Below are 15,780 nucleotides of genomic sequence, written 5' to 3' on the forward strand. Positions count from 1 at the left end.
GAAAAGCTAGACTTGTTTACATAGGATCCTTTTAGAGTCTATGGCCATGGGTACTCCATATGAACCACTTAATTTTAATTCTTCATTTTACAACGGAATGAATCAGACTTATATATCAATGCAGACAATCCTGTATTTTGTTTTGCGTATATTGTATTCTTTATTGTAATCCCTGCTTGATTGTTTCCTTGGCCAGGACTTTTGAATGTGTGTACTACAAATGAAACCAAACGGACGTTCAAGACTTCCAAGTACTGCATGGTTCTGGAGTGATCCTTGAAATAAAATTAAAAGCCTGATAACCATTATCACACTGTTCACACACATGCACTGCAGCTTCACCAGAATTTCAGATCGTTTTATTTCAAGGTTTCAACACTAAAAAGGACAAACCTGTTCATCTGGGAGTGAGATGACATTCAGGATAACTGGGACACGTTGGGACTACATTTCCCAGTGAAGGACTTGTAACCCAGCACTGTCATAGACCAGCTGGATCATATTAAGTTATCCGGATCATTACATACTGTACACATTCCAATGCATTATGTGAATGATCCATCATCAACGTATTGAACAAGTTTTGTAAGTGTCAAAAAAGACAACACAATTGAAGAAAATAAACCTCTCTGTATCTTTGATCTGGCATTCACACATCTTGATAACAGTAAATAGATTAAAAACATGTTGAATTGCGTCAGTAAGAATACTTAGACAATGTGACATTATATGGAGGCATTGCATGTCATCAATAAAGGCTCCATAGACGGTTTGATAGCACTTTTATAGTAATTATTGCCAGTCACTGAACAAGCAAAGAGGACACATCACGTCCTTCTAGCATGAAGGACAGCAATCCTCCATTTCCCAGGCATCCCCGAACGCAGCATACATACTGTAGCTTAGTTTACATCCCCACTGTACGGCGGTGTCACTGGCCGACAAAGAACTGATCTGCAAGCTGAAGTGTGGCGTAAATCAGACAAAAAAGGCACTGAGGTGGATCTATAGGCTGAACCTCCCCCAAGGGAATCAGTGGCTCTGAACTTCATCATGTGCAAACATGAAAATACGTCATTTTAACAACTTGCAACCTGATGACATGTACTGTAGCATAATATTGTAAAGTATTATGCTCTTTTTGTGAAAATAGCATAATATTTTATCTGGGCGAAAACCTGGCCAAAACATATTTGATCTACAAACTCAAGCTTGTAGATCTGCATCTGCATAATGCCAAAAGTAATTTAGCCTAAAATGATCTGACATACCGACAACCCAGAACAATATCTTTAATAATCAACTCTGATATGAATATCGAGGATAGCATTTCTATAGAGGTTGTGCGACGTTGTGCACCTGGTCACTGAAGCAAAAAGTTACATTATTATGAATCTATAAAAGGTCTCTGGAGTCACAGCTTTCAGATCAGTTCAAATTGACTGACTCTCACCCACTGCCATTGTGCTTCCTGAACATCAACTGTTCCCATAGCAGCTCAGGTCTAATTCATACGTCCCATCCCTAGTACAACACGGTCTCTTGCAAGCGACAATACCATATCGTTCCTGTCAGGCAGAAACCTCCATCTCCATATTTTTACTTTTGTGTTTATTAATGCTTAATACTGGATTCACGGACCCTTAGGTGAGAACCATATATAAGCCCTTTATGGGCTTTATATCTTTCTCTTTAAATAATGTTATCTTTTTGTACTGTTTTTATTGTGCAAATAAATAAAACAAAAACTACTTGATCACCCTACAGCGTCTCACAAAATTATCAAAAATAGCAGATCTGAAACCTCGAAGCGTGGTGCAAAGGGGCACATTTTAAGATTGTAGATCTGAAACTTTTGTCGTCCTGAAAAGTAACAGTTTTAGACATATGCGGTTTCCACCCAACAGAAATATTAGGAAGCATAAATTAAAACTGACCCAGATGATGCCCATTCGGTGAGGTCAGGTGACTGCAGTAGTCGAGGCATTAATTATTAATTATTATTATTATTATAGAAACCCCGTCAAAATGGCAAACAGAAATCCCATTGCACTTGGGTGTGTTGTGTTCACAACAGAAGTCAAGCATTCAACCGTACATTTCCAAATATGTATAACATATTTTCAAATGTATGTAAAACATAAAATAAAATAAAAAACATCTATGTTGTGGTGATGCTAATCATGCTATCATGCCATCTGTCTAAAGTAAAAAAAAAAGTAAAAATGTCCCAAACGTTTGCAGCAAACTAATGCTATGTTCACACCGGCAGCTCTAATCTGATTCTTCTAATCTGAGTATATCCAGATTGTCATCCGAAATTGAACAGCAATAAGCCACATGGAAACAAAATCTTTGTTGCATTGAATGCATTCCTACCGGGTGGTTCGAAATGCCACTAAAATGTGATTTCCAAAAGATGTCTCACTCTGGACAATATGGACACGGAAGCCCGATTTCTATAGAAATTTCTATCTCTTGGACCGCAATCTAGAAGACTATGAAATCCTAACTGAGAGTGTACAGAATGGAACCAAACTCCTCAAGGACCCCAGTTTGAGAAGCACTGCCTTAGAAACAGAGAGAATCGTTTTAACAGCCGTATAGTCAAAATCACACCACCGGTTAATATCCTGGTTATAAAGTTGTTAGAGGAACACTGAGAAGACACTGTGCACCATAACTGGTATTAAAGGAGTATTTCATAACTGGTATTAAAGCTGCATTTCAGCCATACAGTAGTACATACATAGAAATAGCTATTGGTCTAAGTGTATTGGATGTACACGTACACTACAGTACAGTGTATGTATCCTTGTGATGTCACAGAGAGGGACTCGTCTCATTATACTACTGTCCAGAGAAATGAGCTCATAATGTAGGATTCTTTGTGAAAGTGAGCTTCAACCGGTCTATAATGTAGGGGGTTCTTTGTGAAATTGTGACCAGTGTTGAAATGCAGTAGCAGCAGTCTGGTCTCATCAGACATCAACAGTCAAAAATGGCTGGAGCACACCTAGCCCCTAATGGAACCTCTCCCTCCGAGATGAGGTCCCACGGCCTTACCATTCCACCGCGTTTCAGAAACAGCGCATATGTTCCACTATACACAGAGTCTTACCCTTTTCCGCGAATCGTATCCAAAAAGTAAAGGTCGGCCCCGACGCTCTCAGATGTTTTGTTTATTAGCAGACAAGAACATCTAAGTGACGGGTTGAAACAGACGTTTACATCGCTTATTCAGCCAGTTCCATGTTTTTCGAGGAAGTTGTGGCAGCAGAGGCAACATTACTGCCTCCCCTGATCAGATGTTTCACCTGCATGTTCCTGGAAAATCCAGTAAGAATGGTGTATAGTGGAAAACATGCTCTGGTTCTGAAACACAGCGGAATGGTAAGCCGGTGGAACCTCATCTCGGAGCTACAGTATGAGGGACTGAGGTCCCATATGGGGCACGCCTTGTCCTCACAAGGTTAGAGGCGTCTGTATGTCTGTCTCTAGACACGTGGTCTGTCTACTGTGTTCTGTCTCTCCACAGAACACAGTAACTGGCTGTAACTTGAAGAGAAAACCCCACTTTGACTCGCTAGGCAGCAGCCAGTCGTTTCAGTCCGAAACTTTGTCTTTTTTTTGTGCCGTTTGTGTCCGAAAAACGACCTTAAGACTGTGATGTTTCGCCTCGTTTCCATCTGAAACTTGTCACCTTTTCAGTCTGAAAGATTAGCTCTTTCAGGCCGAGATGTGTTACGTAGTTTCACTTGTCGCACGATGGTGGTCGCACCGAAAATATGCCACCTACAAGCAGCAGGTCGGCTATTGGGCCGCGACGCAGAGCGCAAACGTATCGTCGGTTCAGGCCGAAACGTTGATGGCGGCGGTCGCAGCAGCGGTGGTGGTGGGCTGCGGCGGGGAGGGGGAGGGGAGCGTCTCGGGGGACGAAGGCGTGGAAGAGGGGGGCGGGGTGTCGGGAGGCGGCGGCGGGTTGTTGTGATTGGCCGCGGTGGTGGGCAGGGCCTGGAACAGGATGTGATGCAAGGTGCGCCGGAGGTTGGGGTGCAGCCTGTCCTGCGTCTGGTAGAAGGTCTCCACGGCAACCGACCTCATGGGTCCGGCGACCAGGTCCTCGTACAGCGGCACCGTGTACATCCTGGAGGTCTGGACATTAGCAATCAATACGTCAATATGGTATCAATACCAGTGGAGAAAACGGTACTCAATTGTTTTACTTCAGTAAAAGTATCAATACCACAATGTAGAAATACTCCGTTGCAAGTAAAAGTCCAGAACTCAAACATTTACTTGAGTAAAAGTAAAAAGAAGATTGGCCAAAAGTACCAAAAGTACTCATTATGCAGAATGTCTCCTCTCAAGTTTTCAAATGAAAATAGCCGATCTACAAGCTTCGGCAAAGGGCCGAAATGTACATGTATATAGGGCTGAAGTGGATAATGTATGTTTCGTAATAATAATCAAAGTAACTAAAGTTTTCAAATAAATGTAGTGGAGTAAGTACAATAATTGTACTACAAGCATACTACGTGTTGCACCTTATACTGTAGATTGGCTTCTATGCAGAGTTGATCTGTGGCTGTATTGGTATATAGCCATACAGGTGGTGTCAATATGTAGTATATATATATTAGAGTTTAGAGTTTTATTAGGATCCCCATTGACTGGTGGATAGCAGCAGCTAATCTTCCTGGGGTCCACACAGAACATAAAAACATGACATTCGACATGAATGGCATTACAGGACAATGATATATAAATTAAATAAAAAAATATTTGATCAATAATTTCCTAATCCACCTTCTGATTCCCCATTTTCTTGGAAGAGAAAGAAACCAAAAAGCATATAATTATATACCTTAGTTACAAAACAAAAGTAGTGAAAATATCAAAAGTAGTGAAAATATCATCCTAATCATGACTGGTTGGGGGGTGTGTGTGTGTGTGTGTGTGTGTGTGTGTTAATTATCAGTGACCAACAGTAGAAGACTGTGGTTGTACTGGTCAGGTCAGATGTGTGTGTTGGTTTAGATTAGAAGGACAGAGGTCTTACGTGTTTGTGGAGGAAGGCTCGAACCCGTGGCAGTTCAGGATAGAAACCGTTCCTGACGATAATCTGGAGCCATCGGATCTGAACCTCAGCATTCAGACCATCAAACAGACCAGAATAAGAACCTGTGAGACCCACCATGACCTCTACACACACACACACACACACACACACACACGTTTCACGTTTCCATTCAATTGTCCAATGTGTGGCTCACTTTACAGTCACAACATGGCTCTATGGAAAAATATGAAAGGATTTGATGGAGGGGCTGCCATCATGCAGCCATGCATTTTTTTTCTTTTCTTTTTTATCAAAAATGAGTTAATACTACAGGCTTCTTCACATACTAGAGCATGTCTGAAACAATATAAGATGTCAGAGCTGAAATGTACATATGACATAAACGCAGCATGTAGCTAGGGGTAATGTTAGAGTCCACAGAAGTGAACCTTTCAGGCCTGTTTTCTCAACTCGCTGTTTCTCTGACATTACAAGCCATATCCCCTAAAAACTGGTGGGTCAAACTGAACAACCAATATGTCAATTTGAAGCTAGGATTGCCTGCTTTCATATGACATGACGAAAGAAAAACATAAAAAACAATCAAAGAATCCTTGACAATGAGTGTTTGTCAAGGTGGGTCACAAATATTCTGCACACAACTGGTCTAACAGTAGAGTAGTACTACTCCTACTACTAGTAATAGACTAGTGGAATAAGAGTACTACATTGTTATTTACCATGAATGAGGGGGGAGTGGTCCAACAGTCGGTCCAGGAACAGGACCGTTTGGAAGGTGCTCCAGGAGGACAGGTCAAAGGTGACCAGGTGGTGGGGGTCGGGGGGGTTGGCGCCCCCCCACAGCTCACACAGAGCGCTCACGGGCTGCGTCAGAGCGCCCCCTGCTGACACGTCGGGCTCGCACAGGGGAGGACCGCACTCGTTTAACCACCGCTCAAACTCCAGGCCTGAAGGCACGCACGCACACGCGCACACACACAGTTAATTTAAGCATAAGCACAGCAGGAAAAGGCCCTGGATGGAGTCTACAAAAGAATGCTACGATACGATACGAATGGCACCAGGGGTCACTTGGACGGACCACATCAGAAATGTTTACTTCAGTTAACCACTTAGATCCGCTATACTTATACAGTAGTACTATAGACCTATCAGCTATTTTTGACGAATGTTCCCCCCAGAGTGGTTAAACGTGGCTGGCACTACGGGAGCCAAACAAGGACAGGCAAGAAGCGCACCACCTACGTAGTTAGAAGCACTGCGGCATGACAGCTTAGCCAACGACACTGCAGAGCTCAAGAGCGTGTATGCTACTGTAGATACTGTAGGGGAGCGTGGAAGGCAGCGATTCAGGAGTACCAAGTTGGTGTCTCGCATCGCAGATCGCACTATACGTGTCGTTTTTGTTGTTGCAACTTTTAGCAATAAATAAACCGTAGCCCGAAATTAGTCGGTCATAGTACACCATGCAACAAAGTATAAATCAGGCAGTAGTAAATATTACCTCTACATGATGTCTAATCTTAAACCGAACCTGAATGTTTTCCTAATTGTAAGCGACCCAAATGGATCTTGTGAGGAGCAGGAAAACTGTCCTCAACCCTCATAAGGTATTTTTCTCAAATTACATTTGGCCCCAAATATAGTAATGCGCGAGCGCACACACACACACACACACACACACACACACACACTAACCTTGGGTGCGTAAGTGGGGGAAGTAATCCAGGTAGTAGTCTATTAGATCCTGAGCCAAAACACTGCTGAACTTAAACTCTGAGATATATGCCTGTACACACACACACAAAACACACAGAACACAACAGCCGTTAACATACGGCTAAGGACAGTCTTTGTATATATCATTTGTTTGCATTTCCTTCAGTGTGTGTATTATTAATAAAACAAGCACTATCTACATTGTGCATATCTGCCCCCCTTTTGTTCGTTTTTTTCCCTAACATTTCCTTTTTTTTGTAACGTGTATGTCACAACCTCACGGCCGTTGGTTAAATCACTGTGTTATGTTTGTTGTTTATGTTTGTTATGGCTTTTCTGCTCTACAGTTAGCCCATAATTAACATTAGCCGCTGGCCCGCTGTTGTCAGCTGCTCCGGTCATCGTTGCAGTGACTTCCGCACCGGCACTCTAGGAGGCAGCCAATCATGACTAGGTCGCTACTATGCGATTGGCTACACGAGTGCAGGTTCGGCATTGGCTTAGGCAGTATGGGGTCAGACTCCCATTGGCTTAGGGGGGCAGTCAATCATGACTAGATCGCTAATAAAAATGAATTAGTTGAAGTTGAATTAAGCTTTTGCAAAAACCGACATATTTGCACAATGTCCTGACCAAATAAAATAAATAAAAGCGACTCCTATTGTTGTTAAGATATCGTGTGTGTGTGTGTGTGTGTGTGTGTGTGTGTGTCACCCTGAGGAAGCTGTCAAATCGTTTGGTGTCTCCACAGAGCTGGGACAGATAGTAGACAAAACAAAATCCCTTCTCATATGTAAACAAATTCATCAGACTGCTGGGATTTGTACCTGGGGAGAGGAGACGAAACGAGAGGAGAGGAAAGGAGAGGGTACGTGTTAAGGCTGGGACGACAGGCAGGACTTGACGAAGGGTCAAGAAAGAATAGCACCTCTGAGAGCCAAAACGCTTCGGCTAAGATGATGTGCATCCTCACGCCTTCGTGTGTGTGTGTGTGTGTGTGTGTGTGTGTGTGAAAGAGAGTGTGTAATGGGTATTTACCTGGCTCAAATTTGACCTGTAGTTTACTGACAGGGTTGTTGTCTCCTAGGAGGCGGAGCTGTCTGTGGAGAGCGTCCAATCGAAAGACAGTTTCCAGACATGTAAACGGCTCACCTGGAGAGGGCGGAGTCAGTCAGTGTTAACTGTTAAGGCTGTAAAATAAATGTATTGAGCCTCATTATTCCAGCTTTTTCCTCCAGGGTACATCCAAGCTGTATTCTTGACTAGAAACACTTAGCAGGATAAATTACTGTACTTGTCCGGTAGACCGCACGACAAGCAGAACTGCCAGGTGTAACTCAGGTCAAATAAAGACATGATACTCAGTTAAACTCTGAGACATGAGAGACTTAGTTCTTGAGAATTGGTGGCAAGCGCCCTCTTGTGGACATACCAGTACTTACCAGTTCTAACATTACATACATAGTATGTGCATTATTTTCTGAGTAAAATATATATGATATATAATAACAGTCAAGGTTCCAAGAATCTAGAACTGAAACCAGTTCTAGAACCAAAGTTATTTTGGTGGAGTGTTATTAGCACAAATAGCTTAGCTGAAACAATGTACAATATGGACTTCTCATGGCTGTAGTAACAATTTGGCGTCAGGTCGTCACATACAATCAGGAGGATTAAATGACCGGCGCTGCTTAAAGCAGCGGTTACCAAACTTTTGTGCCGTGCACCCTCTGCTACCTCCCGACCTAGCTGACGCACCGCCTTAGACGGAAAGGAAATATATGAACATATTTACAAGGACATATATAAGCCATATACGAGACATATTTCATATGTCTATGCACATATATGGCATGTATGCAGCATATATTCAGTTGTGTATATACTTGCCATATATTGGCAGATATGTTCATACATTTAAAATATTACCATAGCACCACCATTAGCCTTTTTATGTCACACCCCCCCCCCCCCCCCCCCACACACTTCAGTTAACACTGAAGTGGACGGAGGCGGACTTTTTAACCTCCTACCATAGGCCTCAGTAGTGATCCTCCTCTGTGCGTATGTGGCCAGGCCCTCGCTCAGCCACATGTCCTCCCAGGTGGCGTTGGTGACGGCGTTCCCGAACCAGCCGTGAGCGATCTCGTGGATGACGTCGATGAGCAGGAACTCACTGCTCTCCAGGATGGAGGCGATGATGAACGTCAGGCACGGGTTCTCCATGGCCACGATGGGGAAGGACGGCGGCAGGAAGACCATGTCACACCTGCGGGCACATCAATTACACCAATTAAGAAGAATGTTTTGGGGGGCACGGTGGCACAGAGTGTGCGTGTGTCGTCCACACACAACCACATTTTGGTCCACTCAGTCACCTTCCCCAGAGGTACGGTCCAAACAGGTCCTCAGCCACAGTTAGCCAGCGCTCCACACTGCCCCCTAGCTTGTTCACCGCACACGACAACAGACACGGCTCCGCCCACACACGGCTCCTGGAAACCAATCAGACGAGAGAATGCAGGACATTAAAAATAAAATTGGCAACCTAATGGTTTTATACCTGTATATATGTTGTTTGTATGTCTGGCCTCGTGGGGAAAGATGGTGGGTGGGTGGGGACTAGGATTTGGAAAGGAGTTGTGGGAGAAAATATAAAAACAAAGCGTTGTATTTTCTTTCTGTGAAACTTGAATATGATGTCATACTCTTTGAATAAAATGTATTTAAAAAATATTATAATAAAATTGGCCAATTAACCCATTTTAGGCGGGAACCCCTTTTGGTGTTAGCATTACGTTATGCTTTAGCTATTTAAAAATAGCAGATCTACAAGCTCATACGAGCTTGGTCTGCTATTTTTGAAAAATCGAAGAACGACTGACATAGAAACATAGCTTTTTCAGAAAACAGATTTTTTTAAATCTGATCTCAGGTCAGAATGGGTTAAAGCATAATTAAAAATCTTCTATTTTCACTAAGTTAGGTGTATCATTTCTATTTTGGGTTAGAACGTTTGGGAACCACTGTGTGTGAGAAGCAGACCTGGGTCCGATGTCTGCGTGCTTCAGGTCCCCTGCTACCAAGGCCACCAGGTAGGAGGGCACAGGATGCTCCATGGAGAACTGGAACACCCGCTCACTCTTAGAATAACAGCTCCGAGTGGCACTCATCAGCACCGTCACTCCTTCTGGGACCTACAACAATAACGACGACGTGTTATTTACTATCAAATTATGGATTAAAGCTAAATAAAATAATTTAATCCTGATCTCTAAACTACCTCCCCCTGGCCAGTCGGGGCGCCTGATGGAGGGGAAGGAAGTGGTCAGAATAAGGTGTTCCTTCCATGCGCTATGTCCGGCCGGGGGAAACTCCCCCGTCAGGTGAAAAGAAGCAGCTTGGACTCCTCATGCATAGAAGGAAGCATGAGGTCAGTCCGCTGCCCCCCCAGGTTGGCAGAGGAAGTGTAGCGCCCTGGATTACATTTGATAATTGACAACCCGAAAAAAATGGGTTGCAATGGGTCTGTCTGGGTACAACTGCTGCTCTGAGTCCTAGAACTCTGCTGTCTGGGTACGACAGCTGCTCTGAGTAATAGAGCTCTCTGCTGTCTGTCTGGGTACGACTGCTGCTCCGAGTCCTGGAGCTCTCTGCTATTCTAAATCATTTAGACCCGTTATTGACCTTATACCTCTCAGACACTATATTTAAAATTGTCCATTCATTGTCAATGGGAATTTAATCTTTGTGTAGGACAAAAATACACATTAAGACGATTTGCTCAGACATGACGTAATTTCTCCATTCATTGTCAATGGGAATTTAATCTTTGAGTAGGACGAAAATAGCCAATTAGCTCGTCAGATTATGACGTATATTCTCCATTTATTGTCAATGGGAATTTAATGTTTGTGTAAGACGAAAATCTACAATAATAAAATAAAAAAGGTCATACTCACTCTGACAGTGGCAGTGTAGGTGCTCTTGACCGCAGGCGTGTCGAAACAGGGGAAGAAGGATCGGTTGCACACGGAATGTCCCTGAGTGAAGACCAGAGGTCTGGTCTGTCCACATGTCAACTCAGATTCCAGCCACCACATCTGCAACACACACGGGCACGCGCGCACGCAACACAGATGTTTTCAGATCAGTGAAATTGTGCAAAATATACTGCACAGAATATTTGCAAATGTTCTGTCAGTCAACAGACATACACTTAAGTCAAACCAGAGCTACCAGCTCATTACCAAGAGACACACTAACACACTAATTTATAAAACTGTTTGCCTAAAATGACATGCCCAGAATAGAAAAGCCAGGGTTAAAGCATACAAATGTAATTCCTTGGGTATGTGACAGTAGCTTACTGGAATGTCACTTCAACTAGTGTTTAGGTGTGGTTTTTATGGCGTGGCTCTGCAGGAGCCATCTATAAGAGGGTCCATCTGTCGGTTTGTATACTGCCTGTCTATGTGCCTGAGCAAATTTCTTGGTTTACCTAAAGGTAAATGTAGCTTGATATGATATTATGTGCTTAATATCGCTATGGGCTACTGTATTTCCCTATTTACACTAATAAAAGGTCAACCCTTTTGCGGCCAGGGTCCAGCTAAGTACTAGGTTTTGAACTAGTCTTGTTCCTTCTGTTGTGCATTGAACATCTGTTGTTGCAAAAAATAAAGCCAAGGGGTTCTTTTAAGATTTTTTTTTAACAAGGAATCTCAAAAAAGCATTTGTATCTCTGCCACAAAAAAAAGGAGGTATGAAAAGTATATAAAGTCAGGTGTGTCTAAAGGTGGCCTTACACTAGCCGATTTATTTTCAATCTGAAATCTGATAGCGCCACACACTACAGGATAATCGGCCCGATTATTTTATCCGATTATTTTATGCAGCACACACTACATGGTTTTAAAACTCGGGCGCAGCGCACCCAAGGATTCTTGAGTGGAGAGGAGACAGGGAGAGGGGAGGGGACGAGGAGAGGAGAGGGGACGAGGAGAGGGGGGGCTGCGGGGCAGAGCAAATATAAAAAATTCTTGATGTTGGATCGGGCTGATCCCAATCGTGCTGTGAGCGGCCCCGAGCAGATCGGAGGGATTACGATTGGATCTTTTATACACTCACACTAGACGATAATTTATGCCAGAGAATCACTCCCGATTGAGTCGGGCACCCCCCCCCCCCCCCCCCCCCCGAGCGTCAAAAATGCCTGATTATCGGCCACCTTTATGTATAAAGTCAGGTGTGTCTTACCGCGGGTCCGTCCGTCGTGGTGTAGCGCACGGTGATCTGGAAGGTTCTGTCGGGCTTCAAGGCGGCAGGGGGCAGGCTGATGCTCAGAGACGACCCGTAGTCCGTGAACGGGTCGAGCCGGTACGTCAGCGACACCGGTGTGGCGTTGGGCCCCGAGTCGGGCAGCTTACAGTCGACGGAGTGGATGAGCAGAGACGGGTGGCTGTCCAGGACCAGAGTCTGTGTTCCTCCAGGCTGGATCGAGCTCAGATCCAACACCTGCCAGTGGGAATGCTAATGATTAACCCATTTAGACCTGAAGCCAGATTATACAAATGTCTTCTAAATCAGTTTTCTGAAAAACCTATGTTTCTATGTAAGTGGTGCTCAAACTATTTCATGTCAAGGACCCCCATAATGATATGTATTTGGCCACCAACCCCTATCTCAAAATATTTTGTTCCACAGACCTCCCAGAAGCAAAGATTTGAGTTAAAAACATTCACTGGGAAAGAATATATATTCAAAGATTTGCACCACATTTGACATTTTACGAAAATAGCAGATATACAAGCTCACTCGGTGCCGTGCTATGAGTTATAAAGTGGCAGCAGCATCAAGGGGGGTACGTCCCTGCGACATACTAGTGTCATGTCCAGGGGGTGTACTTCTACATCAAGCCGCCTCACGCTACAGAAACAGGAGATGTGCTTGCGCCTCATGGCTCGGCAAGGACTTACTTATTTCTCAAAGTGGGTGCCGTGATGCCAGTACAGAGGATTGGCGGAACACTAAGTAGTATAATTTGTTCATGTATAAAATGTCCAGATGGAAGGAGGCCACGGGGCAGGCACACCAAGGACCAGATGGGAGGAATTCAATCTCCATGTTGGCCTTGGAACGCCTCGGCATCCCCAGTTGGAAGCAGCTAATGGCCAAGGAAAGGGAAGTCTCGTCTGGCATGATTCTCTGCTGGGCCTGGGAATGTTAGCTCCGTGATCAGACTCCATATAAACGGATGGATTTTCTTTTAAACTAAGGCCTATTTTATAAGAAATCTGCACAATTAGAGAATGTAGAAAATGTATTTTGATCAACATTTGCCTGTTATCTCTCCTATTTTACAACACATCAATACACCATGGAAACATGGGCCAAACGATCTTGGGCTGAAAGGTTGCCAAAATAGGGGACAGAGTGGCATTCTGACGCACCAACCATTCCGAATACGTGGCTTCCGCGTATTCAGTTTCTGGGTTAAGGACTTCAGTGTTCTGTACCTGGCTGGCAGTGTGTCGGAATAGCACTAGGCTTCGGAATGCCGCTGTGTAACCGTCTAAATCTCATCAAACATTGGTCCATGGCTCAAATGCCGAATAAATAATGGACCTCAATATGAAAAAGGGTTGAAAACCAGTGCTTTGAAGTGGTGGTTTTGAGCATGATGCCTATAGCAAATACCTGCCAGGCTGACATCTCCTTCATGGCGAAGTTGATCCTCAGGTCGAGGTGGAAGTGCCTCAGGGTGAAACAGCGGAAGTTGGAGGCCGAGGCCACGTCCACAAAGGGACACTTGTCCCCCGTCCCCGAGCGGAAGCCTCCGCTGCCGCCACTGGGGACCGACGCCGCCTTGCGACAGCAGCACAGTGTGGCGGGACGGTGGTGATGGACATCTGTCTGTCTGTTGTCCATCGTGCAACATGCGGACAGACAGAGACTGCCGGCAGACAGACAGGCTCTCTCAGCCTCAAACCTCAACACGAGAGGGAATGAAAGGTTTAAGGGTACAACTGTTAATACAACTAATCTATGTAATCGTTGATGTCGGGCAGAAACCTCTTATCTCCATATTCTAACTTTGTGTTTTTTTATCGTACTACAGTGTCACACAAAAGCATAATAAGATCTGCAAGAGGTTTCCAACAGACAGAGACGATATAATATAATGGCTTATTGCGATCGAAGGTCGCCGTTAAAGGGGAATTTCTCCCTAAACCTTTTTTTACAAAAGTAAGATAATTATGTATATTGACCAAAAAATATATATATAAAAAAAACAAGTGATATAGGGGAGCTGGGGCTGGAGAGGGGGCTGGGGCTGGGGGGGTCTAACACTAGAACTCCTATTAAATCGCGCAATTGGTTTTAGTTTTTTGTTCACATCTGTTCTAGATGATGTGACAGCAACACTCGATGCATTGTTGACACTGAAATTGTGTCGGGCTGCGGGCACCAGTGTGTGTCAGCCCAGGTCTCGTGACATCATGTGACATCATCAGGGATGGAGATGTGGAGACCCTGATGTCATTGTAAAGCCCATATATGGAGATCCCTGATGTCATCAATATTGGCCAGCAAATTTACATCTGACCTCAAACCCTTACATCTCTCCATGGTCCATATATGGACAGATTTATTCTGACATTCCATATGTTGATCCTTCCCCATCCATCCTTCCTACCTTTTGACTTGTCCATTAAAACTCTAGACGGGCATGCCCCAAAGTTATTAGTGCAGCCGCGCCCGGCAGCCGGCGAAAACTAGAGTTCTCAACAGGCCCGAAAATGAAGGCCCGGCCCTACCTGGGCCCTCATCAAACCCTGTAGCCTACACTCAAGAGAATGTCCCCGCTACCACCCTTAAATCTCCATACTGTATGGAGCTGACTTGTTCTGACATTCCATATATTGATCTGACCTCATCAAACCCTGTACATTCAACTCAAGACATGCTTCTTATATGGCCAGTACAGAATTCATTCCCCCATGCCAAAGCGCAAGCGCTCGCCCAGCAGTCTGCCGTCAACGAGGCGGATGCGTGCACGCGACCTTGCCCTAAAATTGAGTATTATTATATTTTTAATTTTGTATAGGCAACACAAATTTTCCAAAAATAATGAAAATAGCTGATCTACTCTACTCTCAGATGTATTTTATCGATTTTGACATTTCCATATAGATAGATAGATAGATAGATAGATAGATAGATAGATAGATAGATAGATAGATAGATAGATAGATAGATAGATAGATAGATAGATAGATAGATAGATAGAAATGGAAAAGCCAGACTCAAGAAAATACATCTATGATAGTCCTGATCCAAGGCATATTTTCTTCTGTGACTTCACTTTTGTTGTTAGTGTGAGCACCCTTTGATCTGGGCTAACTAAAACAGCAAAACACATTAAAAACACAAGCAGTCTCCATTTACATGTATAATCTATCAATAGTGGATGCTGTCTACTGGCGTTTACTGTTGTGTAAAAAAAAATTACCTGTTAACAAGGACGATGTTGACCAGATAATTAGCCGGTTAGCAGGTGGCTAATTAGCAGCTGCAGCAGATGTGGGCTTTATACTTTCTTGGTATAGTTAAATTCTCCATAAGGAACGGATCAAACGGCACATTGATGAACCAAATACCAATGAATCAAACTAATCAGTACGCACTCTATGTAAAATCCATCGGGTCCCAAGTTAACCCCTTTCTGCTCCGAATTTAAAACAACAAAAAACTATAAACAAACTAAATGTTAGCGTCGTCCACGCTCAACGTAGCCAGACTAGTCCCGTGTGTCCTCCAGACACTGACAGACAGCAGAGAGAAACAACAACAGAGTAACCTCGCCTCACCAGGCTTTCCACAGAGGGATGAAAAACTGGGGTAGAATGGAGTAAAAATGTAAATGAAAGACACACAGGTTATCTCCTAAACAGGAAGTAACTCAGCAAAGTTTT

General features: G+C 43.8%; 1 protein-coding gene across 1 annotated transcript; it reads right to left on the minus strand.

The window, feature by feature from the left end:
* Positions 1 to 346: 346 nt before the first annotated feature.
* Positions 347 to 15,775, minus strand: rnpepl1 (arginyl aminopeptidase like 1). Its single transcript, XM_083772436.1, has 13 exons — positions 15,318 to 15,775; positions 13,502 to 13,793; positions 12,062 to 12,319; positions 10,765 to 10,905; positions 9,848 to 9,999; positions 9,181 to 9,297; positions 8,836 to 9,071; positions 7,841 to 7,954; positions 7,517 to 7,629; positions 6,782 to 6,872; positions 5,803 to 6,030; positions 5,063 to 5,205; positions 347 to 4,155 (listed from the first exon to the last, which is right to left on the minus strand). Exons 2-13 carry the CDS (start codon positions 13,730 to 13,732, stop codon positions 3,853 to 3,855), a joined length of 2,127 nt encoding a protein of 708 aa, XP_083628562.1. The 5' UTR covers positions 13,733 to 13,793; positions 15,318 to 15,775; the 3' UTR covers positions 347 to 3,852.
* Positions 15,776 to 15,780: the final 5 nt, after the last annotated feature.

This window comes from Protomyctophum parallelum (assembly GCF_964188405.1).
Source record: "Protomyctophum parallelum genome assembly, chromosome: 9".
Lineage (NCBI taxonomy): Eukaryota > Metazoa > Chordata > Actinopteri > Myctophiformes > Myctophidae > Protomyctophum > Protomyctophum parallelum.